At 33.6% G+C, this 25,077-nt stretch overlaps 3 protein-coding genes and 1 long non-coding RNA gene across 15 annotated transcripts; 3 read left to right on the top strand and 1 right to left on the bottom strand.

Moving 5' to 3' along the window:
• Positions 1–925: 925 nt before the first annotated feature.
• Positions 926–6,293, top strand: LOC108479792 (glutamate receptor 3.2-like). Of its 10 annotated transcripts, XM_053023162.1 has the most exons (9): positions 926–1,054; positions 1,162–1,387; positions 1,934–2,151; positions 2,370–3,525; positions 3,643–3,712; positions 3,812–4,089; positions 4,836–4,867; positions 4,970–5,364; positions 5,540–6,293. In XM_053023162.1, exons 2-9 carry the CDS (start codon positions 1,359–1,361, stop codon positions 6,017–6,019), a joined length of 2,658 nt encoding a protein of 885 aa, XP_052879122.1. In that variant the 5' UTR covers positions 926–1,054; positions 1,162–1,358; the 3' UTR covers positions 6,020–6,293. The 10 variants fall into 10 exon arrangements, with proteins under 10 accessions (XP_052879122.1, XP_052879120.1, XP_052879118.1 ...); XM_053023160.1 differs by having other exon boundaries at positions 2,370–3,712; XM_053023161.1 differs by lacking the exon at positions 926–1,054 and having other exon boundaries at positions 1,095–1,387.
• Positions 6,294–8,937: 2,644 nt separating this feature from the next.
• Positions 8,938–11,663, bottom strand: LOC128285565 (uncharacterized). Its single transcript, XR_008276027.1, has 3 exons — positions 11,559–11,663; positions 10,522–10,593; positions 8,938–9,133 (listed from the first exon to the last, which is right to left on the bottom strand). It is a non-coding gene; the product is annotated as an uncharacterized LOC128285565 (long non-coding RNA).
• Positions 11,664–14,124: 2,461 nt separating this feature from the next.
• Positions 14,125–17,853, top strand: LOC108478522 (mitochondrial phosphate carrier protein 1, mitochondrial). Of its 3 annotated transcripts, none has more exons than XM_053023361.1 (7): positions 14,125–14,547; positions 15,058–15,407; positions 15,484–15,527; positions 16,169–16,383; positions 16,473–16,597; positions 17,034–17,135; positions 17,682–17,853. In XM_053023361.1, exons 1-6 carry the CDS (start codon positions 14,410–14,412, stop codon positions 17,086–17,088), a joined length of 927 nt encoding a protein of 308 aa, XP_052879321.1. In that variant the 5' UTR covers positions 14,125–14,409; the 3' UTR covers positions 17,089–17,135; positions 17,682–17,853. The 3 variants fall into 3 exon arrangements, with proteins under 3 accessions (XP_052879321.1, XP_052879320.1, XP_017636471.1); XM_053023360.1 differs by lacking the exon at positions 17,682–17,853 and adding an exon at positions 17,469–17,662; XM_017780982.2 differs by lacking the exon at positions 17,682–17,853 and having other exon boundaries at positions 14,129–14,547; positions 17,034–17,386.
• A 2,564-nt stretch (positions 17,854–20,417) lies between these two features.
• Positions 20,418–24,524, top strand: LOC108478355 (calcium-dependent protein kinase 26). The gene is made up of 8 exons (XM_017780807.2): positions 20,418–21,087; positions 21,321–22,335; positions 22,511–22,654; positions 22,755–22,907; positions 23,190–23,305; positions 23,501–23,668; positions 23,813–24,037; positions 24,196–24,524. The coding sequence occupies exons 2-8, from the start codon at positions 21,582–21,584 to the stop codon at positions 24,316–24,318; spliced, it is 1,683 nt and encodes a 560-aa protein (XP_017636296.1). The 5' UTR covers positions 20,418–21,087; positions 21,321–21,581; the 3' UTR covers positions 24,319–24,524.
• Positions 24,525–25,077: the final 553 nt, after the last annotated feature.

Here is a 25,077-nt window from a genome sequence, read left to right as displayed (position 1 = left end):
GATGATGTACTACATGGCTTTTTGGGGGGGGGGGGGGACAACAAGATGTAGTCGCATTCATGGTAACTATGGAGATAATTTTGTATCCCTTTTGAGAGAACTTTATGAGAGTTAGAGTTTTATTTTCAGGGGATGGATTTGTACGTTTAGTGCATTTAAGTTTTTTTTTTCATATTATACTCATGTTTGTTTACTTATTAGTGAAAAATCGAAGCCTCATTTGGCTGTGATGTTTTATCCTATTTGGAGAATTTTTTACATAAAATATTTATATTCATTCCTTTTTATTTTTATTATCTCGTTATTTATACGGGTTGATACTCCATACTCACCTTATCAAATTTTGTTAAGTTTTCTTCACGTTTTTGACAGTCAAATTGTGGTATAGGAAGCTAAACCACACGTTGCGTGACTTGCCTATTAGTGCATTCTGAAAACAAAATCTCAATCGAAAAAGGTGCTCAATTTCTTTAACCAGTGTGGGGGCAAACCTCTTCCCTAAAACCACCACCAGTTGACTAATTTCCTTCCATTTTCAATTAGCTAAAGTCGCATGACAAAGAGGACCTACCATTATACCATAAAGAATTTTATGCTCTAATAAAATACTGACAAAATTGGAAGATCATAAGGCCAAATGTAACTTGTACTGCTTCCTAGAATTCTAAGCATTCTTCTTGTTCCTTACAAATTAGAAAAATACATTTTTGAAACCTCTTTCTACACTACTATCATTACTTTGATTTTAATCAATGAATCATAATTAAGACTTAAAAACCTTAGAAATCCCATGAACCCCATTTAGGTTTAAGCTTAGATAATCCATACAAGTGGCTTCCTGTCACTTTCACAATTTAATGGCCACTGCCGTTGTTTTCAATCCCCAGGGGGTCACTAACTATATATATTTGATGGTTTATATATTTGCTTAGAGGTGTTTCTCCACGATAAAAACTCTACTTTGTAATATTATTTAATTAATTGTTGTCTTCATTTAGACAGTCCCTTCACGTACTGACAACCGACAACTAACGGAGAAAGGGAGACACACTCGGTGAGTCAACTCCACTCTCGAAACCCACCATAAAAACCAACTTATTCCTTTTCTCTATCTTGAAGTATCGGTGTTCATATAAAATAATGGGTTATTTTTCTTTTCAGTGACGAGCACCTTATCCCTCAGTGCTTTTTTTACTTTGTGGACAATCACGATTCTCTGTCCCATTTTGCTGTTCCACTTACTGTTTCCATTGGCATGTCTATCATGAGCTCTGTGTATATTAAGGGTTCTTGCCTATCCATTTAGGAAGACTGGTGGTAGTCTGTTTACAGCCTCTTCTTCTGAATTCGACCTCCATATGTCTTTGCTTCGAGCTTGTGGTAACTGGTGGGTATTGGTTCCCTCGTGAATTTCCAGAAACCTCCTGAACTTTTACTTTTGCCGCTTTGGTTGCTGCTAATGTGGGTATTTATTGCTTTATTCAGTTTGCTGTCGCTAAAGTACGAAATTTCATGCTTTCTTGTTGTGTTTGTTGCTTTTTATAGCCTTAGTCCTCCATGCCAGAACTTCAAATGGGTTTGGCTTGTTCTTTTTTGACACTTTCTTTCATAAACTAACATCTCTAAATTGAATTTTGGTTTCTTAGCCCTTTGGGTTTGGTTCTTTTTCTTCTTCTTCTTCTTGTTACTTGCCTTGGAACTGAATGATTCTCTTTACGCCCTGTGGATAGTAATTTTCCCGTGACCTTTTGGATGATCATTGTTAGTCTGTTAATCTGATTCTAGTATTGGTTCAATATGACTGTCAATTAGTAGACAAATTTGAGTATTTCATTGATTCATTTTGTATTTGATGCTAGAAAATATATGGTGAGTGGTTAGTCTTGTCATTCATTGCAACCATGAACCTGGTTCTGCTTCTGTCAACTTTCAGTCTCTTTATTGGAGTGCTTTCAGAAGAGGGTTTGAATCCTGGTATTATGAATGTTGGAGCTATATTCTCATTCAACACCATTAATGGGAAAGTTGCAAAGGTTGCAATGAAGGCTGCCGAGGATGATATTAACTCCGATCCAAGTGTTCTTGGTGGAAGGAAATTGTCTATACAACTACATGATTCTAACTTCAGCTCATTTCTAGGCATTATTGGAGGTATACTAACTGTCAAGTCTCTTTATTCTCCTCTTATCTTTTAATTCTTTTTTTTTTTTTTTAATTTCGTTCAAATCCCATTGACCTCTATGTTATACTGTGAATTAGGATAAATGAAATTACTTATGATGAATCATTACGGATATTATACCTCATTCATGCAGGAGTATATTCATGGGGAAATAATGATATTATTTGAGTTTCTTTGCTATTCACAGCACTGCAGTTTATGGAGACAGATACCGTAGCAATAATTGGTCCACAAAGTTCGGAGATGGCCCATGTTCTATCAAATCTTGCAAATGAACTCCAGGTTCCGCTATTGTCATTCACGGCTTTAGATCCGAGCCTGAGCCCTCTGCAATACCCTTTTTTTGTTCAAACAGCACCTAATGATGAATTCCAGATGACTGCCATTGCTGAGATGGTTAGCTATTTCAGTTGGAGTGAAGTGGTTGCTATTTTCAGTGATGATGATCAGAGCAGAAACGGTATAATCACACTAGGCGATAAACTTGCTGAAAGACGTTGCAGAATTTCTTATAAAGCTGCGCTTCCTCCGGACCCAACGGCCAAAAGAGTTGACGTTTTGAGAGAATTAGATAAGATTCAAATGATGGAATCTCGAATTATTGTTCTGCACTCTTTCTCGAGAACAGGTCTCCTGGTCTTTGAAGCGGCCAAGAGCCTTGGAATGATGGGAAAAGGATATGTTTGGATAGCTTCTACTTGGCTGTCCACTGTTCTAGATTCCTTTTCCCCACTTAAACCGGAGATAGCAAACTCAATCCAGGGAGCACTTACACTTCGCCCTCATACACCTGATTCGAAAAGGAAAAGAAATTTTATGTCACGTTGGAACCAGCTGAGTAACGGTTCTATTGGGTTTAACCCTTATGGTCTATATGCCTATGACACTGTTTGGATGATTGCTCGTGCATTAAGGTTGTTACTGGACCAGGGGGGCAAAATTTCATTTTCCAACGATTCAAGATTAGATGGTATTAGTGGGAGCACTCTAAATCTTTCTGCATTGAATACATTTGATGGAGGGAAGCTGTTGCTTTCGAAGATATTGGAGACAAATATGACTGGTCTGACGGGCCATGTCCAGTTTAATCAAGACAGATCCCTGATAAATCCTTCTTATGACATTGTTAATGTGGTTGGAAATGGGCAACGACTGGTTGGATACTGGTCTAACCACACTGGTTTGTCCATTGTGCCACCAGAGACACTTTATTCGGAAAAGCCTAATCGGTCAAGTTCAAACCAACATTTAGACAAGGTGGTATGGCCTGGAGGAGAAACAGCAAGACCTCGAGGGTGGGTTTTTCCTAACAATGGAAGAGAATTAAGAATCGGAATTCCAAGGCGAGTTAGTTACCGAGACTTTGTCTTGTTAGTCAATGGCACGGATAAGGTGCAAGGATATTGCATAGACGTTTTCCTTGCTGCAATTAAATTGCTGCCATATGCTTTTCCATACAGGTTTATCCCATTTGGAGATGGCCATAAGAATCCAAGCTATTATGAGCTTGTCAATAAAATTAAGTCCGGAGTAAGTAGACTACAATGAAAACTGCATCTGTTTTCTTAAAAGATAAAATGATTGATTAATTATTTTTTTTTCTTCAGTTCTGATATTGTGTTTCTGTAGGTCTTTGATGGCGTGGTGGGTGATATTGCCATTGTGACAAACCGAACAAGAATAGTTGATTTCTCTCTGCCATATATAGAATCAGGGCTGGTTGTGGTAGCTCCAGTGAAAAAGATAAGTTCGAGTGCTTGGTCCTTCGCACGGCCATTTACTCCATTGATGTGGGCAGTCACAGCTGCATTTTTCCTCATTGTGGGATCAGTTGTGTGGATACTTGAGCATAGAAGAAATGATGAATTCCGGGGCCCTCCAAAGCAGCAATTTATCACAATTTTGTGGTGAGTACATAAACATATGAGATTTATCTTTGTATGGATATATTAGTATATGGCATTCATAAATGAAGAGAAAACACAAAATTTAACATCTGTTGACTGTCGTAATCACCACTCCCTCCCCCTCTTTTATGAAAGGACTATAAAACCTGGAATCTAACTGCAGATGAGTGATTCAAGTTCACGACTGAGGGTCATTCTAAATGTTAAAAGAAAATCAAGCATGATTTGAGCAGTTGCAAAGAAGTTCTTACGACATAGTGGTCTCTAAAAGATGCATACCGATGTAACCGCTCTGCCTCTCCCTTCTGATTACAACCTTCAGCACCCCTTTACTTGCATGTCTATCCTGTGTCGAAGAAGCTCTCCGAGAGCTTCCTTATCTTTTTAGCATTTTCTTTTGCTGGAGTGATGAAAGCATGTAATACCACAAAATTATAGGAGAAAACATGCCTGATTCTCTCACACTCACCTTTACCCTTTTAGCCTGTCAATGTATTATTTCTTCTATTTGTTGTGAATGTTCCCATTACCTGTGAAATTATGGATGTTCTTTTTTCTATACTGAACAAGAAGCACATGTACAATATATCTATGCTTTCATCTTTATTGTGAGAAATAATAGGTGCAAATTCAATAGATAGACAATTAAATGCAAAACATGCTTTCTGTATCTTTCCATTTGACGGATAACCTATTCATTGCCCTTCAGACCCCTTACCTGCCATGCTCTATTTTTCCCTTTGCAGGTTCAGCTTCTCTACAATGTTTTTTTCACATAGTAAGTTCTTTCCATTTTGGCAATGTCAGTTGCTTTTACCAAATAGTTTAGTACTCAGAATCACCCATCATACCAACTCCGGATATTTTCAACTTTTTTCAGGAGAAAACACAGTGAGCACACTTGGACGCCTAGTACTGATTATCTGGCTTTTTGTGGTTTTGATCATCAACTCAAGCTATACTGCAAGCCTGACATCATTCCTCACAGTGCAACAGTTATCATCACCCATCAAAGGGATTGATACCTTAATTGGTAGCAATGAACGAATAGGCTTCCAGGTAGGATCTTTTGCTGAAGGCTATCTGATGGAGGAACTCAATATTCCAAAATCTAGACTCGTTCCACTTGGATCACCAGAAGAGTATGCCCTTGCCCTTGAGAGGAGAAATGTAGCTGCAGTAATCGATGAGCGACCATATGTGGACCTCTTCCTCTCAGAACACTGTGAATTCTCTGTTAGAGGCCAGGAGTTTACGAAAAGCGGATGGGGATTTGTGAGTTATCTCATATCTATATTTTTAACATTGAATTGAAAGTAATTTTCAACAATGTGCACACTAAATGCAGAATTATGCCATGATAGAACATTTAATGTAAAAAGTTTTCAAGTCCCTTTCTTGATTCTATTACATGCAGAAAATGATCTCCAATGGTTTTTATGATTTGTAGGCATTTCCTAGAGACTCGCCATTGGCCATTGACATGTCTACTGCCATTCTTTCTCTATCTGAGAATGGCGAGCTTCAGAAGATTCACGACAGATGGCTGTCAAAAAGTGCTTGTAGTTCCGAGAATAGTGAGGATGATATTGAACAGCTCGACTTAAAAAGCTTCTGGGGGCTATTTGTTATATGTGGAATTGCATGTATGCTTGCTCTCCTTGTGTACTTCTGGTTGATGTTCCGCAAATTCAGCCGGCTGCCTCCCGAGGAACTTGATACTACTAGTCCTAGTACCTCCCGTTCCACTCGTCTTCAAACATTTTTGTCATTTGTTGATGAGAAGGTAGAGAAACCAAAAAGCAGCTCAAAAAGAAAACGCGAGAGTATGTCTCGAAATGGATATCATATAAATGATGAATCGCCCCATAGGTCTGGGAGGATGTACAGGAACATGTCCCAGAATGGTGATAGTTGGCTTACTCAATAATTTGGTCAGTTCTAACTGTATACTTCTCTCACATTTCATTTCATCCTCAGGTTGAAAAAGAATCGGCTTTTGGGTCGATTCCCCCCCCCCCCCAACTCTCTCCCTTTTCTCTTCCCTACCAGTTCTCCTGTATTTTCTGGTGAATCCAACCGTCTATACAGAGGCATTAGCTTAAAAATGTAGCATATGTGAGTATTATTCTTAAGAAACAGTGCAAAACCTATGTTTCTAAACTACAGCATATAGAATAGATTACTGCACTTCTTTCTTCAAATCTTACTGAACGCAAATCACCATCCCCTCTTCCCTTTTGTGTTGAGATTCGAGGTTCCTGACAGCCACCATTGCCTCAGTCTACTAATGTCAGAATCCAACGGTTTACGGAACTAGTGAAGCAAGAGTCGTTTCCCTGGAAATCATCTTATCAGAGACGTTACATTTAGTCCCATCCCATAAATCAGCTTTGATAGGTATTTGGCTTAGCAGATGAAGTTTTGCCATGATGTTGTTTCGTTTCTAAGCAGCAGCTATGCCTGTGGAGACAGATATCCTCTCTATTGAGAACACTGGAAGCCTCTCCATATCCTTTATTTCAGGCCATCAAAACTCTAGTTAGAAATAGATTTCAAGTCAGGCCTGCTCTGCCCCCACAAGAATCAATATTCCTTCCTACATTTAGGCGATCCAATATTAGATTCAAAACAAACTACTCTAGCAAAGGAACATATGATAAACAGGTGATCCAGGGTCTTATATTCATTTCAACACAGGGAAACAACTCATATCAATTGCTAAGATACTTTAGCCAATATCATACTCGCAAAGGACACAATTTGCGCTCAGCTTCCAAAGGAACATTACAAATTTAAAGGCAACTTACTGTTACTACAAAATTTCGGTGAGGATAATCTCGAACACACGAGCGGAACATGAACAACTCAAATAGAAAACAAAAAAGTAAGGCAAGGCTCCAAGGTGTATTAAGCCACTATCTTGAGGATACAATGAAGCCAATGACTATTTGTGGTTTATACTGACAAAAATAATTCACTAAGCGCTGAGTAATGTATAACAAGAAAATCAATTTCTATAAAAAATTACTGAAACAAATTCTACAGTAATTTTTTTATAGAACAATCTAATAATATTAGAAGATGGAGCAAAGATAAAATTTTAGAACTTGTTAATATAATTTCTAAATGAATTCTCATTTTCATGTCTCTCCATCTAAATAATAATATTATAACTATTTAAGTAATATTGTTTGAATAGTTATAATTCTTTGTAAAAATCGAGTGATATAATTCTTCACCACTAACCAAAATATTTGAAAATACCATTCTACACCTTCATAAGTTCAAGAAGCCTAAAAGATCTCTGCAAAAATTGAAGAACTTGAAAAATTCTAATGAACTCCATACTCATTTTGAAGAAAGCCAACACGACCTTTGAAGCAATTCACATTCATTCAATATCAAGTCAGCTTAACTGAAGAAAAGAATCAAAGGATGATTTCTTTGATTTTAAGAATTTTTCAAAGATTATAACTTTCTTTTTAAAATTATTAATAAAATTTAACTCCAATTTTTCAAATCAATTTTCGACTTGAAATTTATGTGTAAAAAGACAAATACCAAGTTGTAGTATTGCAAAGTCATTGAAAATGCTTGACATTTAATTGCATCTCAAGCTCCCAAAATATTCATATGATTATTATAGTGCCCCAAATGATCTTTGAGGTCCCTTTAGTCATTTTATACATCTCCTTAGTAGAGTTGGTTAAAGGGTAGATTTAGATTGAGTTTGCTTCAGACTTAGATTATATAATGTTATATTATATCATATAATATAATATATACAATATTAATAGTTTATGTATATGCATCAATGATTAAACATTATAATATAATGTAATACTATATATTTTTATTATATTCTATAATATGATAGTAGTACATTATATAATAAATATTATAATATATTATTGTTTATTATTATATTGGTTAAAATACGCTTTAAGTCTTTATACTTTTCATATATTTAAAAGTAGCCCTTACGCTATATTATATAATGTTATATCACATCATATCATATCATATCATATAGTATATACTACATTAATAGTTTTTATATATGCATCAATGGTTAAACATTATAATATCACGTAATACTATATCTTTTATTATAATATATATTATAATAATAATTATTATATATAATAATAATAATGCATTCTATGTTACTTATTATATATTATTATTTTTGTTAAAATATCTTGTAAGTCTCTATACATTTCGTATATTTGAAAGTTAACCCTTTTACTATATTATATAATGTTATATCATATCATATCATATATTAATAGCTTATATATATGCATCGATGATTAAACATTATAATATCATGTAATACTATATCTTTTTATTATAATCTATATTATAATAGTTATATATTTATTAATATTTTTAGTAATAGTTATATATTATAATATTATTTTATGTATTAATAATATACTAATTTAGTGTATCATTTAAGGTTAAATTAGGTAATCGGTTTCATTTCGATAATAATTATATAATATATTATATTACTATTAAATTTTAATTTCATAGATTTTAATAATTATTATATATTTATCAAAATATTTTACATTAAATTAATATTTTTAAAATTTTATTTCACTTAATAATTTAATAAAAAATTATTATTAATTACTTTTCCTGTAACGTCCCCTAACCCTATACCGTCGCCGGAACAAGGTCACGAGACATTACCAGTCAGTACAGTCCAATTTCAGTCATTAATTAAAATAAATATTCACACTCATCCTAGTTTTAAGATGTCGTCCCTTTAATGGGCCATCGCGGTCCAATATGAACAGTAAATTCAATTCGGAACTAATTTAGAATCACTACGAATTTTTAATAAATTTCAAAATTCATACTATATACCATTGCCAACCATAATTTACTTATTTCATCAATACTTTTACAACCTAAATGACTCTCATTAAACATCCTAGGTACATGCCATTATCAATACTCAACATACTTTACCTCATTGAATTCGGGATCGGCTTGGGATGCTGATTCAACAGTCTAGCCTTAACTTAACCTGCGCACGGAAACAAACCGTACGCTAAGTATACACTCAGTGGTATTTCTATAATCTGAACACTTAAGAAATTATAAAACTTATTAATTTATATATATCGAACTATTCAAACTCAATGAGTATTCAAACATTCACTTTCTAACCAATGTTTTAGTCTACTTTAAATTTCAAATCATTTATTAATTTCAATAGAAATTAATCAATCAAGAATGTTCATTAACAATCGAACAATTATTTATTCAAGAATCGATTATTCGGTAACAATCAATTATTCAATAATAACCAGTTATTCAAGATTGATCAATTGATCGGTTATCCGAACGATCAATTATTTAGTAAAATCGATATTCAAGAGCAATTAAGTTATTCAAGAATGATCATTTATTCAATGACAATCGGTTATTCAAGAATGATCATTTATTCAAGAATATTCATTATTCAAGAATCTATTATCCAAGAAGATCAATTATTCGGTAACAGTCAATTATTCAGAAATAATCAGTTATTTTATACATTTATTTACCCCTATTAACATGACTCGGACTCAGACGAATAAACAGATCCAACCAACACACCAGTACGGCACATAGTGTCTCATCGGTAAAGCCAAAAATAAAGATAAAGAATAAAGAGCAATACGGTACACAGAACAAATCCGGAACAATAACAGTAACAGTAGCAATATTCAACACACAAAGTGCTGAATCAATAACGGTAATAAGATAAAGATTCGACACACAAAGTGCGAATCAAGTGATAAAGATAAAGATAAGATGAGTCGGCACATAAGTGCCTGATCAGGAAGCCGGCAAAACCCGTACTCTTCCATATCCTATGGCATGCCAACTATATTCGACTAGCCCGACTAGTTAATAGGGTATTTAATTCAATTTTTAATATAATTTCTATCTTAGTTCAGTATCAATTATAATTCACTTTCTCAATTCAATAATTCTTTCCTTAATATACCATTCCAATAATTACATATATTCACACATTTTCACAATCTCATACATTTTCATTCAATTCAATATATATATATATATATATATATATATATCTCAATTATTCACATTAATTCATAATTTAATACAATTCAATTCACTTTTCATTTTCATATAATTAAATTCCACAATAAACACATGTTCATAACTATTTCACCACATTTTCATATCAAATCATTTCAATAAAAACACAATACCAATAATTCACACTTTAATTATTTACCATAACATTCAATTAAAATACAACAATTATTAATTAAATTCACCCTTCAATTTCAATCAATGTTCATTTTATTTCAAATAATTTAATCAATGCACCTACCATACATAATAAATAATAAATACAATAATTAAATATTAAGTTCGGGTTATAGAAATACAAACCGTAATTTTCGAGCTAACTCCCGTTGACTTTGTCTTGTCCTTTCTTAGCCGAGATTTCCGGTACCACATTGACTACGAAATTAATACAATTCATAATCATTAATACATTACTAATTTATATCTTGAGTTACAGAATTCTAAATTAAGATCCGCTAATTTTTCCTGAAACTAGACTTACAAATCTTCTTACCATAAAATTTTCAGAATTTTTGGTTTAGCTATTAAGTACAGTTTATTCTTTAAATTCACCCCTATTCTGCTGTCTGACAGTTTCGACCCTTCTTCACTAAAAATTAATTATCTCACAGTATAGAATTCGGATAATATTCCTGTTGATTTCTCCTAAAAATAGACTCATTAGGGATTTTAAACATATAACTTTAAGCCTCTAATTATTTTTCTCCAATTTTTGGTGATTTTCCAAAGTCAGAACAGGGGAACCCGAATTGATTCTGACACTGTTTCACAAAATTCATTATATCTTATAATTTACAATTCAATTGCTTATACCGTTTCTTCTATAAGAAACTAGACTCAATAAGCTTTAATTCCATATTTTATTCATCCTATAATTAAATTTATACAATTTTTGGTGATTTTTAAAACTTAGACTACTGCTGCTGTCCAAAATAGTCTTAGTGCAAAATGTTGATTTCTACTTTTAATTTCAATTTAATCCTAACTATATTCACTTACTTTTCTATCTTAATTCATACTTTATTAATTCATACTTTATTTCTACTCAATTTTAACCAAACTTAGACATAATTATCTATTTTCATCATAAAACCATAATTTCGAAATTCTTTCAATTTAGTCCTTAAAGCATAAAACTTATGAATCACTTTACAATTCAATCCTTATTTCATTTCTAACTTGAATTTCTATCAATTTAGCCCTTAATTCATCTTTTTATTCAAAAAGAACAATATCTAGAAATCTAACAACTTTCAAAATTTTCACTTAAATCAAGTAGTATTCATCTCTAGGATTTCATAAACTCAAAATTTACAAGAAAAGGGATTAAATTGACTTACCAAATTACCTTTGAACCTTGAAACCCGAAATTTTCCTTTTTCTTTTTCTTTCTTTCTTTCTCATCTGTTTCTTCTCTGTTTCGTTTCAATTTCATTATGTTTCTTATGTTTCTTTACTTATTTATATAATATATAATATAATATAATATAATATAATATAATAACAATTTCTTATATTTTAAGTAATTATTTAGTTGTATTACAAGTGTATGTATTTAATTTATTACACATGTATTTATAATTACCATACAATTATTAAAATAATATTATAATATTATTAATATAAATTACAATATAATAAAATAATAATATAGTCTTATTAAATAATACATTCATGAAAAAAAAATCTAAGAGTTTTATCCACATTTGCCGCCTCATTTATGGGACTTGGTATATTTCCTATATGGTCCCTTTAACTTTTCTTTAATTTATAATTAAATTTTCACACTTAATTCAATTTAATCCTTTCTACTAATTACTTTTAATTAAGCTAAATTTACCTAATTAAAGTCTAATTAACCACTCAATTGACTTCGTAAATATTTTTAATAAATATTTATGAATCCATTTTAAAAACGGAGACCCAAAAATTCACTTTCCGATAACCGTAAAATTTGGGTCATTACATTTCCTATTAATAAAATTTTAATATAAATATGGCATGCTTATGAATACATTTTCAAAAAATAAAGAATTTTCATTTATTTATTTATATTTTATTTTTATTTTAAGTAATATCATAAAATTATATTAATTATTAATGTCTATTATGGTTGTTCAGTTATAAATTCAAGGTTTCAGTTGGATTTATTTCGGGCTCGGGCCAAATCGATCTCAAACTCGAGTTTGTTATGGGCTTAAGTTTTCTCAGGCTCAGGTTTTGTCGGGCTCAAATTATATTCGGGCTTGGATCTTTTATGAGCTCAGGCTTTTTTGGACTTGGATCACTATGAGCTCGGATCAACACAGGTAGGTTTTCGGGATCGGGCCTATTTTGTTAGCTCTGCTCCTTAGGCAGCTTAAATGTCGAAGACATGTAATAAGCCACTACCTTCGACCCCAGAGACTCATTGGAACAATGCAAAGGGAATTTGAAAGGCATTGCATTGCGAAACTCTCGCATTTTTTTCCCAGTGCTTGCATCTAATCTTCAAACAAATTTTCCTATCTTTACGGATTATGTTCCAATGGTTGATACGTGGGATTTATCGGATTTACACTAGGCTATTGATTACGACGTCTATTGAGAAAAGACTAAGCTGTCTCTTCCTATTGGACATCGAGTAGAGGTTTCTACTATTGAGGGTCTCTATTTGCTCTCAACTCTTCTATGATCTTTTATTTCTCTGTTTAACTTCTTATTGGCGCTCTTTCTACTGTAAGTATAATCTTTGTTCTGTAGAAAGTTGTTCTTCCAGCATTCTCATTCTCTCTTGCATGTTAGTGAATTGCTGCGAGCTACAATAAGGGTATTGGGAAGTTCACCTCGGGGAGCACTGGTATTACCTTGGTACATTAAGGGTTCAGTTTGATGGCACTAACCATAATATCTTGGAGAAGGATATTTGGGATAATCCTTATAATAAGGACAGTGAAGGCTATACACACCATAAGGGTTATAAAGACGACTCAGTTGCGATTGCGGTTGAGTATATTGCTATCCGACATTGATTTGAGGTTTGTTTTGGGTAGTCTATGACTAGGTTTGAGTTTGTTGTTGATCTTGCTCTCTTTTTTTCTACTTTTGTGGGTACACCAATGGTGGAATGAGCTATGTTTGGTCCATGCTCACTGTACCAATTGTTAATACAGGAAAGTGGCGTAAAAGAGGATGTGGTGGAGATCAAAGACCATTCACCCTATTTGGGTGGAGAGCCTAACTATGTAGGTGGTAGAGATGGTAAAAGTAGTGAGCGAGACGGATGAAGGAAAAGAAAGAGTTATAGAGAGGATGAAGTGTTAAGTGAGTGAAGGCTGAGGAATGAGTAAACGTGCCTCTCTTTGAGATGAAATGGGGCTTATATAGGTTGATTTTGCCGAATACGTGATTACCTCTAATTAGTTGGTTGGTCCCTTCTAAGATCCTTGTTAGGTCTGCAATGTGATATCACTTAAATTGCATGGTATGTAGGTGGCAAATGATGGTTATTTTATCAAAACAACCAAATTGTTAAGGGTAGTTAGCTCGTATAAGTTTTAGCAAAATAGTATATATTACAAAATCAAATAGCGAAACTTGATCGGCAAAGTCAGGAGGCTAAAACATCGGAGGTTGTCTAGCAATAGAACTACTACACGTGACAAAATATATTTAATTTTTGAGCAATATTTTATATAATTTTGATTTTATTAATTTTAGAGTAAGAAGTTGAATTAAATCCCACATTTGAGTTGATGAAGAAAGAAATGAAATAAAAGAGGTATTTTGTGAAGGGCCCACATATTTAGAGAGTTGATATGGTAAGGGTAAGGTGGTAAAATGAGGTAGAAGAGATTCGATTAGGGCTTCGCGGGCTTTCCTAATTAATTTCAAGATTCACTTTTAGGTAAAGCAGAAGGAAAGCATCGCAGCTGAATTAGATTTTGGACCCTGTATTTTGGAACTGTAAACGTGGAAGCATTCCAAACAATTAAAACTAAAACATGGAAAAACCACCAAGTTTTTAGTCGTCAATGGCCCCCCTGCTTAATATTCTTTCACACCTCACTAACGTGCTATTAACGCACTCCTTAATTCCCTGAATGCCCCATTTTCCTTTTACACAGCTGATCACAGAAATGTGGGTTTTTTGTTCCTCCTGAATAACACAGTTGCGCATTGAGAGTTAAGTTTGAAAGAGAGTAAAACAAAATGAAAAGGGCGGAGAGGAGTTTCCGTGAGGAGTTTTCACCTGGGTATTATGGGATTTGTACTGTTGGAGGAATGCTTAGTGCTGGGACTACTCATCTTGCTGTTACACCTCTTGATGTCTTGAAAGTAAATATGCAGGTGGGTTCGTTTTGTTTTTATTTTTGATTTCAAACTGTTGAATATTATGATCTTAATTGTTTTCTCTAAGAATGTCTTTGAGGTTTTAAGTTAAGCTGCCTTGTTTTTAACCTTATGCTTATGCTTATATCTGTATGTGTATCACCCACGGTCCATATGCTTCTTGTGGACTTATGGCTGCTACCTCGTCTTGCTATATTATTGATTGGTTAGTGGAGAACATCAGCTTTTAAAAAGGGGAAATTTTGGAATGTCCCTCAAGGAAAGAGTTGTGTAGCAACCAGCAAGTTTGCTTGCCATGGTAGAACCATTTCACATAGCAGTAGAGAAATAAAATTCTTATATGTTATGTTTGACCTTTATGGCAGTCTGGTTAGCTCAAATATAGAGACAGCAAGTGCGTTTTAACTGTTGTATGTAGTTTCATTGTACTTCTTGGTCTCCTCAGCTTCCCACCATCTTTTATTCTTTTAAGGTTGCTTATGTAATTATTTTCTTTGTTTTTTTCAGGTGAATCCAATCAAGTATAGCAGCATATCATCAGGATTCTCTGCCCTTTGGAGAGAGCAGGGGCCATCTTCTCTTTGGAGAGGTTGGTCTGGCAAGTTATTTGGATATGGTGTTCAAGGGGGCTGCAGATTTGGTCTTTATGAATACTTTAAGGAGCTTTATTCCAATGTTTTGGCTGATCAAGACAAGACTTTCATATTCTTTCTCAGCAGTGCATCTGCTCAAGTATTTGCTGATGTGGCTCTCTGTCCTTTCGAGGCCATTAAAGTTCGTGTTCAGACGCAGCGCACTTTCGCTAAGGGTTTGGCTGATGGATTTCCTAAACTTTATAAAACAGAAGGGCTTGCTGGGTATGTTATGCTGATGCCTGAATCTTTCTGTTTGTCCTTCATCAGTAATTTTTTATCCATTTCAATTTGATTGCAGCTTCTACAAGGGACTTTGCCCACTTTGGGGCCGCAATCTTCCATGTAATGTTAATACTCCACTGCAATTTTAGAATTTTTAGTTGATTGTTCCTACTAGTAACAAATTTAAGAGGTGTTTCCCGGTGGTTATGGCACTGGAGAGCCTTCTAGTCTATCTTGATATGCCCTCAGTTAGTTTGTAAGCTTAAGCTGACAAATCGCGAGTTGCAAATATTATGCTAATCAGTTCTTGGTTCAGAATTCTCTCACTATTAGATTTGTAATTACCAACTAAACACGCCTTGCCAATATTTTCTATCTATTTGCAGTTGAGATGACAAGATACTTTGGCTAAATAGTGAAGATAATAATAGTGACATTGCATGTTTGCTGGTCACCTGTTTTATGAATACTCTTAAGTCACCTTTGTCTCTTTTATAGGAGTTTAAGAACATGGACTTTGAGCTTTACATTTCAGAATGTGGTTTAAAGCCAAGCTAGAAAACATAGATTTATAGGCAAAAAGGATATTTTCTCAGTTAACATTATTGTCAACAAGCAAGTTGCTACAAACTCATCTGAGTTTAGTGTTGACTGATTACTTGCGCACCTATATAAGTCTATTTTGGCATGTATTAGGATTGCAAATTCATAGTGCCTTTTATTTCTAACCTTGTTTCTAAATATGATGTTCTGATTGGCAGTCTCGATGATAATGTTCTCAACCTTTGAGCATTCAGTGGACTTTATCTATGGAAGTATCATTAAACAGAGAAAACAAGATTGTTCCAGGGCTCAACAACTTGGTGTCACATGCTTAGCAGGGTATGCAGCTGGAGCAGTTGGTACTGTAGTCTCTAACCCAGCTGATGTCGTTGTTTCTTCTCTTTACAACAAAAAGGCTGAAAACGTGTTGCAGGTAGGGCCCATTAGAAATGTGTTTCTTCAGCTTAATTTAAGTACAAGTTAAAATGATTAATATGGGTTATTCAATATCATAACTTTCAGGCTGTTAGAAAGATCGGGTTTGTTAACCTTTTTACTAGAAGTCTTCCCGTACGCATCACACTTGTTGGACCTGTTATTACTCTGCAATGGTTTTTCTATGACACTATCAAAGTGCTTTGTGGACTGTAAGTTTTTTCATGATCTCCAAATTCAGAAATCATTAAAAGAAAGAGTATTAGGTTGTATTCGCTTTTAGACATAGTAAATTCTGATTTTCTGCTTCATGAAATTTATAAATTCTTATAAGAGGATTGAAGTGTTAGTGTTTCTTTTCCTTTGACAAGTTTGCAACAAGGATCTATGTTGCTCCAACTTTTCCTTTTACTTGAAGTTCCAGTCTCTCACACATTTGGATACAGGCATAGAGATATGACCCTCCAAAAACTTGGAAAAAAAATTAAACATGCCCATGTTGGACACATACCCCTATCCAACACTCACACCCCAGTCCGAGTAGCATAGATAAGGATGTAATGTGGTTGTAGATACCTCCTTAGCACTGAGCACTGATCACTGATCACTTTTCTTATCCTCATTGTTCTAACAATGTGAATATCTTAGGCCTACTAGCGGAGGACTCAATAGACAACTTCAAGAAGCCAATTTATCATCTTAAGCGCTTTGGACAGTGGAGGGAAATCTATAAAGTTCCATCAGGTCAAGGTATGCAAACATCAAACGTTAACACTGCCTACAATGTTAGCATATGATACATTAGTTAGAAGGGTATTTACATATAAATCTTCAAAAAAGTTGTACAATGTCTTAAAATTGTTCTTTCAATCATTGGACCCCTCCCCCGGTTTTTAGCTCTGAGGGGGTAACATTGTTCTGTCATGATGAGTTCTACACTTGCAGTAATGGCTGAGATTAAGGATTCAAATAACAACAGACTAGTTTTATGATGTTGACAATCATGTGATCTGAATTTTTAGTTTCAATGATCAAAGTTCAGTATTCTTGAGTATAAAATGAAAGTAGTCAATAATATTGCAGGATCCTATAGATTTGGTTCAACGTGAAGTGCCTTTGTCAATTGCCATGCATGCTATTGTACGTAGTATTAGTAGCCTTGACTCGAGAAACTACCTACAACATAAACCAGCCTATGGAAATGGAAAGTAGATATATGTCAATGGATTTTTCCCGTCATTTAAAAAAAAAATGTTAATTTTATCAAATTAAACCTTTTTTTTCCCTTCTGTATAGTTGGTTTGGCTCGGCTGGAACTTCTATTCTAAAAGTGCTATCTGACTAAAGCTATTCTGGAAGTGCTTTAAAGCAAAGTGTAAATAGTATTTGACAATATTCACTAAAAAATTGCTTAGGCTGTATTTTGTTGTTTAGTTATTAATTAAAAATGAAATATTTTATGTGGAAATTTTTTGGTTAAATAGAATAAAACAAATTAAATCAATAAATAACGGACAAATTTAAAAAAAAAAGGTGAGATACTATACTTTTCAATTTGTTGAAAACATTCATTGAATAAAATATTAAAAATATAAAAATATTTACAAAAAAAATCAGTTTAATTAATTTGTGGATTAAACTTTTATTTCAAATTGATATTTCTAGTAGATTTTAATACAATCAATTTGATCGACTGATCTAGTTCAATTACGATTTTTTTTTTAAAATCTACATGAATATATCTTCAATTAGTTGAATTTTTCAAATAAAAAACATTATATTTTATAAAATTTTAAAATATTAAAAATAAAAGAGTTAATAGGTAGTTAAAACATAGATGTGTGTTTAAAAATAATATATAATAAATAATGAAATATATGGTTTGAGACTAATTAATAATAACATATGAAATATACACGATATTAAAATGAAAAGAAATAGACTATATTGTGAGTAAAACATAATTTAAACACGTAAATATATCAGATTAAGAATATTAAATGCACTACAATTATTTATCCCGGTGTTGTAGTCAATTTTTAGTTGGTGTCGAGTGAACTTGTGACACCAACTCAATCAACAACAACATTTTTACTACGTATACAAATGATGGAGGTAATATTGTGTGCATAATAAAATAAAAGTGTATATAAAAAGTCAAATAAAACTTTGGTTGAGGGATAAATTTAAGGTTTTATTCCATATTCATATTCTTTATTTTTATTAGTTTTTAATTAAAATAATTAAAATACACTCAAATAATATAACTTAATTTAAATATGAAATAATATTTTAGTAATATAATAGTATAGACAAATATCAAAGTTCTTGGGTTTTAAGCTTTGGTAATCTTTTTTCGACAATTTCTTTGGTAATCTCGTTTTACATATAATATATACATTTTTTGGTGAATTATAATATTAAGATAAAGCCCAAAAACAAACGTAATTAACGCAACTTAAACTCAGACTATACTAATAGCGATTAACACTTTTAAATATATATATATTATTTGTGTACCATAACTTGAATCTAATGCTTTGATGTTTCTTCAATTGTATTTTTCTTCTACAAATGGATGCAGGAGTAAACTTGTTAGGCACGTTTGCTTAAACTTAAATATAATAATGAAACCCCTTTTTTTATTATTAATTTGAGCTTTTAAAACAATGTTTTTTCCCCATTTTCTAATAATATATTTATTTTAAAAGATACAAAATTACGTATTTATCTCAATAAATTAAAAGAACATCCTTTTAGGAAAGAGACAACTTGAAGATGATGGCATGGCAATGACCACAACAACGTAAAAACTTGGTAAATAAGGAAACTAAAATGAAACTATAGATTGCTAGTGTTGGTTCACCTTACATTTCAAAAAAAAAAAAAAAAAAACTATTTTATTTTATCAATGAGAATTCAAAGTCTTTTAAAATTCAACCAAAAAAGTCTTTAAAATATAAATTTTATAATAATCAAATATTATATATTAATAAAATTGTGAATCCAATTTTTTTCATTAAAAGGAAATAAAATCGAGAGAAATTTTGGAACTAAAAGAGATGTTTCCTTTTTTTTTTTTTCATTAACGTGTGCATTTAGGAGATTTACCAAAAAGATAAAAGAGTATTAGGCTTGCTAGCTACGTTAAACTATAAAAATAGTTACTTTTGTTTGACTCAGATTACATTTTAATTATTTATGTTTGAAATTTTATGTTTTAGTCACTTACATTATCAGTTTGTTACAAAGTGGTTACTCTACCGTTAAACTCCATTACCTCCCTAATGGCAATCTAAATAGGTTTTAAATGTCAATTTGGATGTCCAGTTGCTAGGATTAAAATAGGTTTTTAATCAAATAAATTTAATTTAGGCTGCCACATAGGACATCCAAGTTGACATTTAAAACCCATTTAGGCTGCCATGTAAGACCACCGTTAGGGAGGTAATGGAGCTTAACGATAGAGTGATCACTTCGTAACAAAAAGATAACATAAGTGATTAAAATGTAACATTTCAAACATAAGTGACTAAAATGTAATCTGAGACAAACAAAAATGACTATTTTTATAATCTACTCTGAACTTAAATGTAATAATGAAACCCTTTATTAGTGTTAAAACAATTGATAGCCCAATGTAAGTGTAGATAGAGTTGTTCATGAGTTGGGTCAGGTTAGATTTGAGTCAGGTCAAGTAAAATTTTAGGTTCGCCTTTTAGGTTCGGGTTCGACCTAACCTGAAAAATAGGTTTAAAATTTTATCCAAGCTCAACCCGGATGAAAATGTTAAAACTCGAGTCCGGTTTGCCTGTATTTAAAAATTGTAATAATAATAAAATAGTAACAATATAAGAACGAAATGATAACAAAATAATAAAATAAAAATAATTTATTTTTTACAAATTGAGGCGAAACTTAGTTGAGAAAAACTTGCTCAACTCATTTAAAATCAAATTTTATTTTTTTATGCAAGTTTATTTTTGAGGCATATATTTTATTCCTTACCATCTCAATTTTCAAACGGATTTGACATGGACAAGCGTAGTGTGGGTTAAACTGCATGGTTCAAAGCCCAACTGCAAGTTTTAATATTTTTCTAAGATTAGATTTTGTGTTCTTTCATTTCTCCACAATATTAGTCGGAAGATATTTGACCAAAACAACGTTTAAGACAGACATGTCGTAGCATTTTCACACGGCGTGAGTGTCACGTACCAATCAACAACCTACAAACTCCAACGTTGTCGTGAGCTATGAGCAAGGTCAACCATGAATCCCCCTGTTTTGCTTTTCTGGTTTCCTTACCCTTTTTACCGTTCCTTTGCACTCTTAACACACACACACTGATTTGATTTGATTTGATTAAAAAACAACAATGGCTTCTTTTCGTTTCGTTTCCTTATGATTCCGTTTGAGGAAGAGGAAAAGGAAAGGTGGGGAAGAGAGAGTGGGAGAGTTAGCTGGCTGTCTCGTATCCCATGTTTCTTACCAACAACATTAACCCCAAAATTAACAACAGAGACATAACCAAAAATTCAAACTTTAAAAAAAAAAAAAAAGACCCACTAATAGGCAAAAGTTGTTGTTTTTGATCAGTTATATTCATCCATTTTAAGGATTTCCTTCTTTGTCTCTCCTTCTATCATCTCTCTTTCTTCTTTTTGTTTTCCAATCCTTTCTTCATTTCCACTCTTAACTGGTACTTTATCTCTCTTTCCTTCCTATATTTGGTTTTTTCCCTTTTTATTGAATCCTTGATTTTTATGTATGTTTACATCTTTCTCAGTTAATCTCTCTTTCTGATCTGTGAATTTGATTATTGGGTTATTTTCTTTGATAGGTGTCCTTTGTTTTTTTCCTTTTTTGGGTAGGACTTCAATGATATATACATGTTGAAAGATGGTGACTTTCGTTTATTTCTCTTTTCTGTAGAAAACAGAGTGGTGGTTTTCCCTCTTATCTCATGTGGGATTCTTTTGAAGTTTAGATTTGTGAGGGGTTTCTACATGAAAATCATGTGACGTTAGAAGATTTTCAAATTGTGGGATCATCGAAAATTTACGTTCTCTCTCTCTCTCTCTCTCTCTCTCTCTCTCTCTCTCTCTCTCTTTCTTCTTTCATTTTCAGTGTAATTGATGAGATTATATTATTGCATGAGAAAAAGAGTATTGTGGGGGAAATAGGGATTGTTTGATGGGAAACACATGCCGAGGATCCGGCCAACTCCATCAGGGCTTCAGTGAGCCCGAGGAACGTTCTTCCAAGCAGAGCTACGCTTCTTCAGACCATTCCACCTCTGATTATTCCCGTTCCGGCTTAAATGATCAACAACTTGCTCCCCAAGTTATCCCCAAACCGACCACAAAAGATGCCAATTTTGTTACCACTGTCCCCCCCAAGAAAGAGAACTCCATGAAGCGTGGCTTTGATCACCATGTTTGTCATGTTCTGGGTCATAAGACCCCCAACATCCGCGACCTATACACCATCGGTCGCAAGTTAGGACAAGGTCAGTTCGGGACTACTTACTTATGCACTGAGATTTCGACCAGCTTCGAGTATGCCTGCAAGTCCATATGCAAAAGGAAGTTGCTTTCAAAGGAGGACGTGGAGGATGTTAGGAGGGAGATTCAAATAATGCACCATTTGGCTGGCCACAAGAATATTGTCACCATCAAAGGTGCATATGAGGACACTTTATATGTGCATATTGTGATGGAGCTTTGCTCTGGAGGTGAATTGTTTGATCGAATCATCGAAAGAGGGCACTACACCGAGAGGAAGGCGGCTGCGCTGACAAAGATCATTGTTGGGGTTGTCGAGGCATGCCATTCACTCGGGGTTATGCATCGCGATTTAAAGCCTGAGAATTTCTTGTTAGTTAACAAGGATGATGATTTCTCGCTCAAGGCCATTGATTTTGGACTATCAGTGTTCTTTAAACCTGGTAAGCAATTAGTTCTGAGATTTCTTGTAGCACATTTAAGGCACCACTTATTTTTAACACCTAACCTTAATGCATACTAGTTTATGGCTATATGTTGTGAAAAATGCCTAGTAAATGGTTACGGGAAAGAACATATTCAAGTTGTTTAACATAATGTGGTTTGCATATACTCCAGACCAAATTTTTACTGATGTCGTTGGAAGCCCGTATTATGTTGCCCCAGAAGTACTCCTCAAGCATTACGGACCAGAAGCGGATGTATGGACTGCAGGAGTTATACTCTATATATTGCTAAGTGGCGTCCCACCATTTTGGGCCGGTAATGTCGATGTTTCTTTTCTTTGGTTCTGCATCAACAATGAGTTTTCAAGCAGTTCTATGTGTAATAGGCTTACAACTTTCCTCTGTCTGTTCTTTAGAAACACAACAAGGAATATTTGATGCCGTGTTAAAAGGAGATATTGACTTCTATTCAGACCCATGGCCGGTAATATCTGATAGCGCAAAGGACTTAATACGGAAGATGTTATGCTCTCAACCTTCAGAACGGCTAACTGCTCATGAAGTAGTATGTATGTAATACATATTACCTTCCTATATATTGATGAATGTTTTGAACCGATAAAAGAGATTAAATAGAGGAATCTTTTTCTTTTGCTGCATTGCTGAATTGTAGTATGATCACGTAGAGATGCATAAAGTTGCTACGTTGCTTCATCCTGGCATGCTGCGGTTTTCTGTTTCATCGATCGCAGCTAAATTGTTGTTTGAAAATGTATCCCAAAGTACATTATTTTCTTTAGTGAAATAAAGATCAAAATTGTTAGATATCATTTTCTTTCTGAATTGTTTAGGTCATCCATGGATTTCCCAAAACGGGGTTGCCCCAGATAGGGCACTGGATCCTGCCGTACTTTCTCGACTCAAGCAATTCTCGGCAATGAACAAACTAAAGAAGATGGCTTTACGGGTAAGTTTCTCATTATATATGCTTGTCTGATACAGTTACTATATGCATACATACATACATGTATAATCTGTTTGTCTCATTTAACAGAGTGCACCATTTTTCAGTCAAATATTTATGCAAAACATGCGTGTCTTTAAAGCTAATGTCGTAAAACCCGTTCTGATAGAGGAAGTTCTGTGCTTTCTGTACTATCAGGTAATAGCTGAAAGTCTATCCGAGGAGGAGATTGCCGGTTTGAGAGAAATGTTTACAGCTATGGATACTGATAACAGTGGAGCAATCACATTTGATGAACTCAAAGCTGGTTTACGAAGATATGGCTCTACCTTGAAGGATACTGAAATCCGAGACCTTATGAATGCAGTTAAGTGCGTTTGGATGCTGAAATCGTTGTATTTTCGTACAAAGGCAATATCGATTCAATGTGGCAACCATGCTTGTTATGTCATTGATGTGTTAACTGCAAATTTGCAACATATTCATCTGAGCTATTTCATTTGTTCTCAGGCTGATGTCGACAATAGTGGGAGCATCGATTACGGGGAGTTCATAGCTGCAACGGTTCACCTTAATAAACTAGAGCGTGAAGAACATCTTGTTGCGGCGTTCAAATACTTTGATAAGGACAACAGTGGCTACATTACGGTCGATGAACTTCAGCAAGCCTGTGCCGAGCATAACATAACAGATGTTTTGCTGGAGGATATAATCAGAGAAGTTGATCAAGATAATGTAAGCCATCTTACCCTTGATAACCGGTTGAGCAGGGTACCGATAACAATGTAGAATTTCCGATCTCCTCTTCACTGTCTCACCATTTGCAAATCCTAAATCGTTATAGTAGTTTATTGATCAAGTTTCAATGTCCCACTACTTGTGCTTTATTTCAGGACGGAAGAATCGACTATGGCGAATTCGTAGCCATGATGCAAAAAGGCAATTCAGGAATCGGAAGACGAACCATGCGGAACAGTCTAAATTTGAGCATGAGAGATCCAGTAGGTGCTCAATAATTTTGTCAAACTCCATTTTATTCCCCACCTTGAATATTTATGTTTGACCCTCGCTAAATTATATCAAATTTCATTTTAGCCCCCACATTAAATATCTAAAGTTATTCTAATTTCTTTTGGCTCCCAAAGTTGTTTAATTTGACTTCCTTTTATAGGATTTGTAATCTTATATGATAAAGTTATTAATAATGTTAGTTTAAATCTCATTAATTTTATTTTGTATCCAATTTCATTAATTTTATCAGTTTAATATCTCTATTACATTTTCAATTAATTAAATGGATATATTAATATTGATTCGGTATTTATTTTATTTTATTTCTTTATGCCAGTAAGCTTACGTTTTTATTTTGTCACATAAAATTCTTATGATAAAGTTATTAATAATGTTTGCTATTTCTTCAATTTAATCCTTATGACCAAATTCTCCAACTTCACTTAATCTCTCAACGAAGCCCAAAACCAACGTAACTCCCAAGCTCTAAATTTAGCAATACTAGAATGGCTTCTCACTTTACTACCATCTAAAACAAACGATCTAATTAAAATACAAAGAAAATTATACTCACCTCAAAGTATGGCTTAAGGCATGGAGGAGAGAAACCATACAACTTTTGTTTTTCTTTCTCTTGCTATCAAGACCGAATTAACTAGCTTTGCTCCCCTCTTCACTTGAATGGGCTCTCAAAGTATTTTGATTCCTTGCTAAAACACTCATGAATTATTTCACCATATGGCCATGGAAGCTCACGGCATAGA

This window comes from Gossypium arboreum, chromosome 12 (genome assembly GCF_025698485.1).
Source record: "Gossypium arboreum isolate Shixiya-1 chromosome 12, ASM2569848v2, whole genome shotgun sequence".
Classification (NCBI taxonomy): domain Eukaryota; kingdom Viridiplantae; phylum Streptophyta; class Magnoliopsida; order Malvales; family Malvaceae; genus Gossypium; species Gossypium arboreum.
Note: the sequence above shows the minus strand (reverse complement) of the source record. Positions and strands in the feature narration are given on the sequence as shown.

What these genes read in the sequence shown, in the direction of transcription:
- LOC108479792 (XM_053023156.1), top strand. Translation starts at nt 1,902, where the DNA reads ATGAACCTGGTTCTGCTTCTGTCAACTTTCAGTCTCTTTATTGGAGTG. An exon ending in TCAATAAAATTAAGTCCGGA is followed by an intron (nt 3,713 to 3,811) that starts GTAAGTAGACTA and finishes GTGTTTCTGTAG; the next exon opens with GTCTTTGATGGCGTGGTGGG. An exon ending in CAATTTATCACAATTTTGTG is followed by an intron (nt 4,090 to 4,835) that starts GTGAGTACATAA and finishes TTCCCTTTGCAG; the next exon opens with GTTCAGCTTCTCTACAATGT.
- LOC108478522 (XM_053023361.1), top strand. Translation starts at nt 14,410, where the DNA reads ATGAAAAGGGCGGAGAGGAGTTTCCGTGAGGAGTTTTCACCTGGGTAT. An exon ending in TCTTGAAAGTAAATATGCAG is followed by an intron (nt 14,548 to 15,057) that starts GTGGGTTCGTTT and finishes TGTTTTTTTCAG; the next exon opens with GTGAATCCAATCAAGTATAG. An exon ending in AAAACAGAAGGGCTTGCTGG is followed by an intron (nt 15,408 to 15,483) that starts GTATGTTATGCT and finishes ATTTGATTGCAG; the next exon opens with CTTCTACAAGGGACTTTGCC.
- LOC108478355 (XM_017780807.2), top strand. Translation starts at nt 21,582, where the DNA reads ATGGGAAACACATGCCGAGGATCCGGCCAACTCCATCAGGGCTTCAGT. An exon ending in CGTCCCACCATTTTGGGCCG is followed by an intron (nt 22,655 to 22,754) that starts GTAATGTCGATG and finishes TCTGTTCTTTAG; the next exon opens with AAACACAACAAGGAATATTT. An exon ending in TAAAGAAGATGGCTTTACGG is followed by an intron (nt 23,306 to 23,500) that starts GTAAGTTTCTCA and finishes CTGTACTATCAG; the next exon opens with GTAATAGCTGAAAGTCTATC.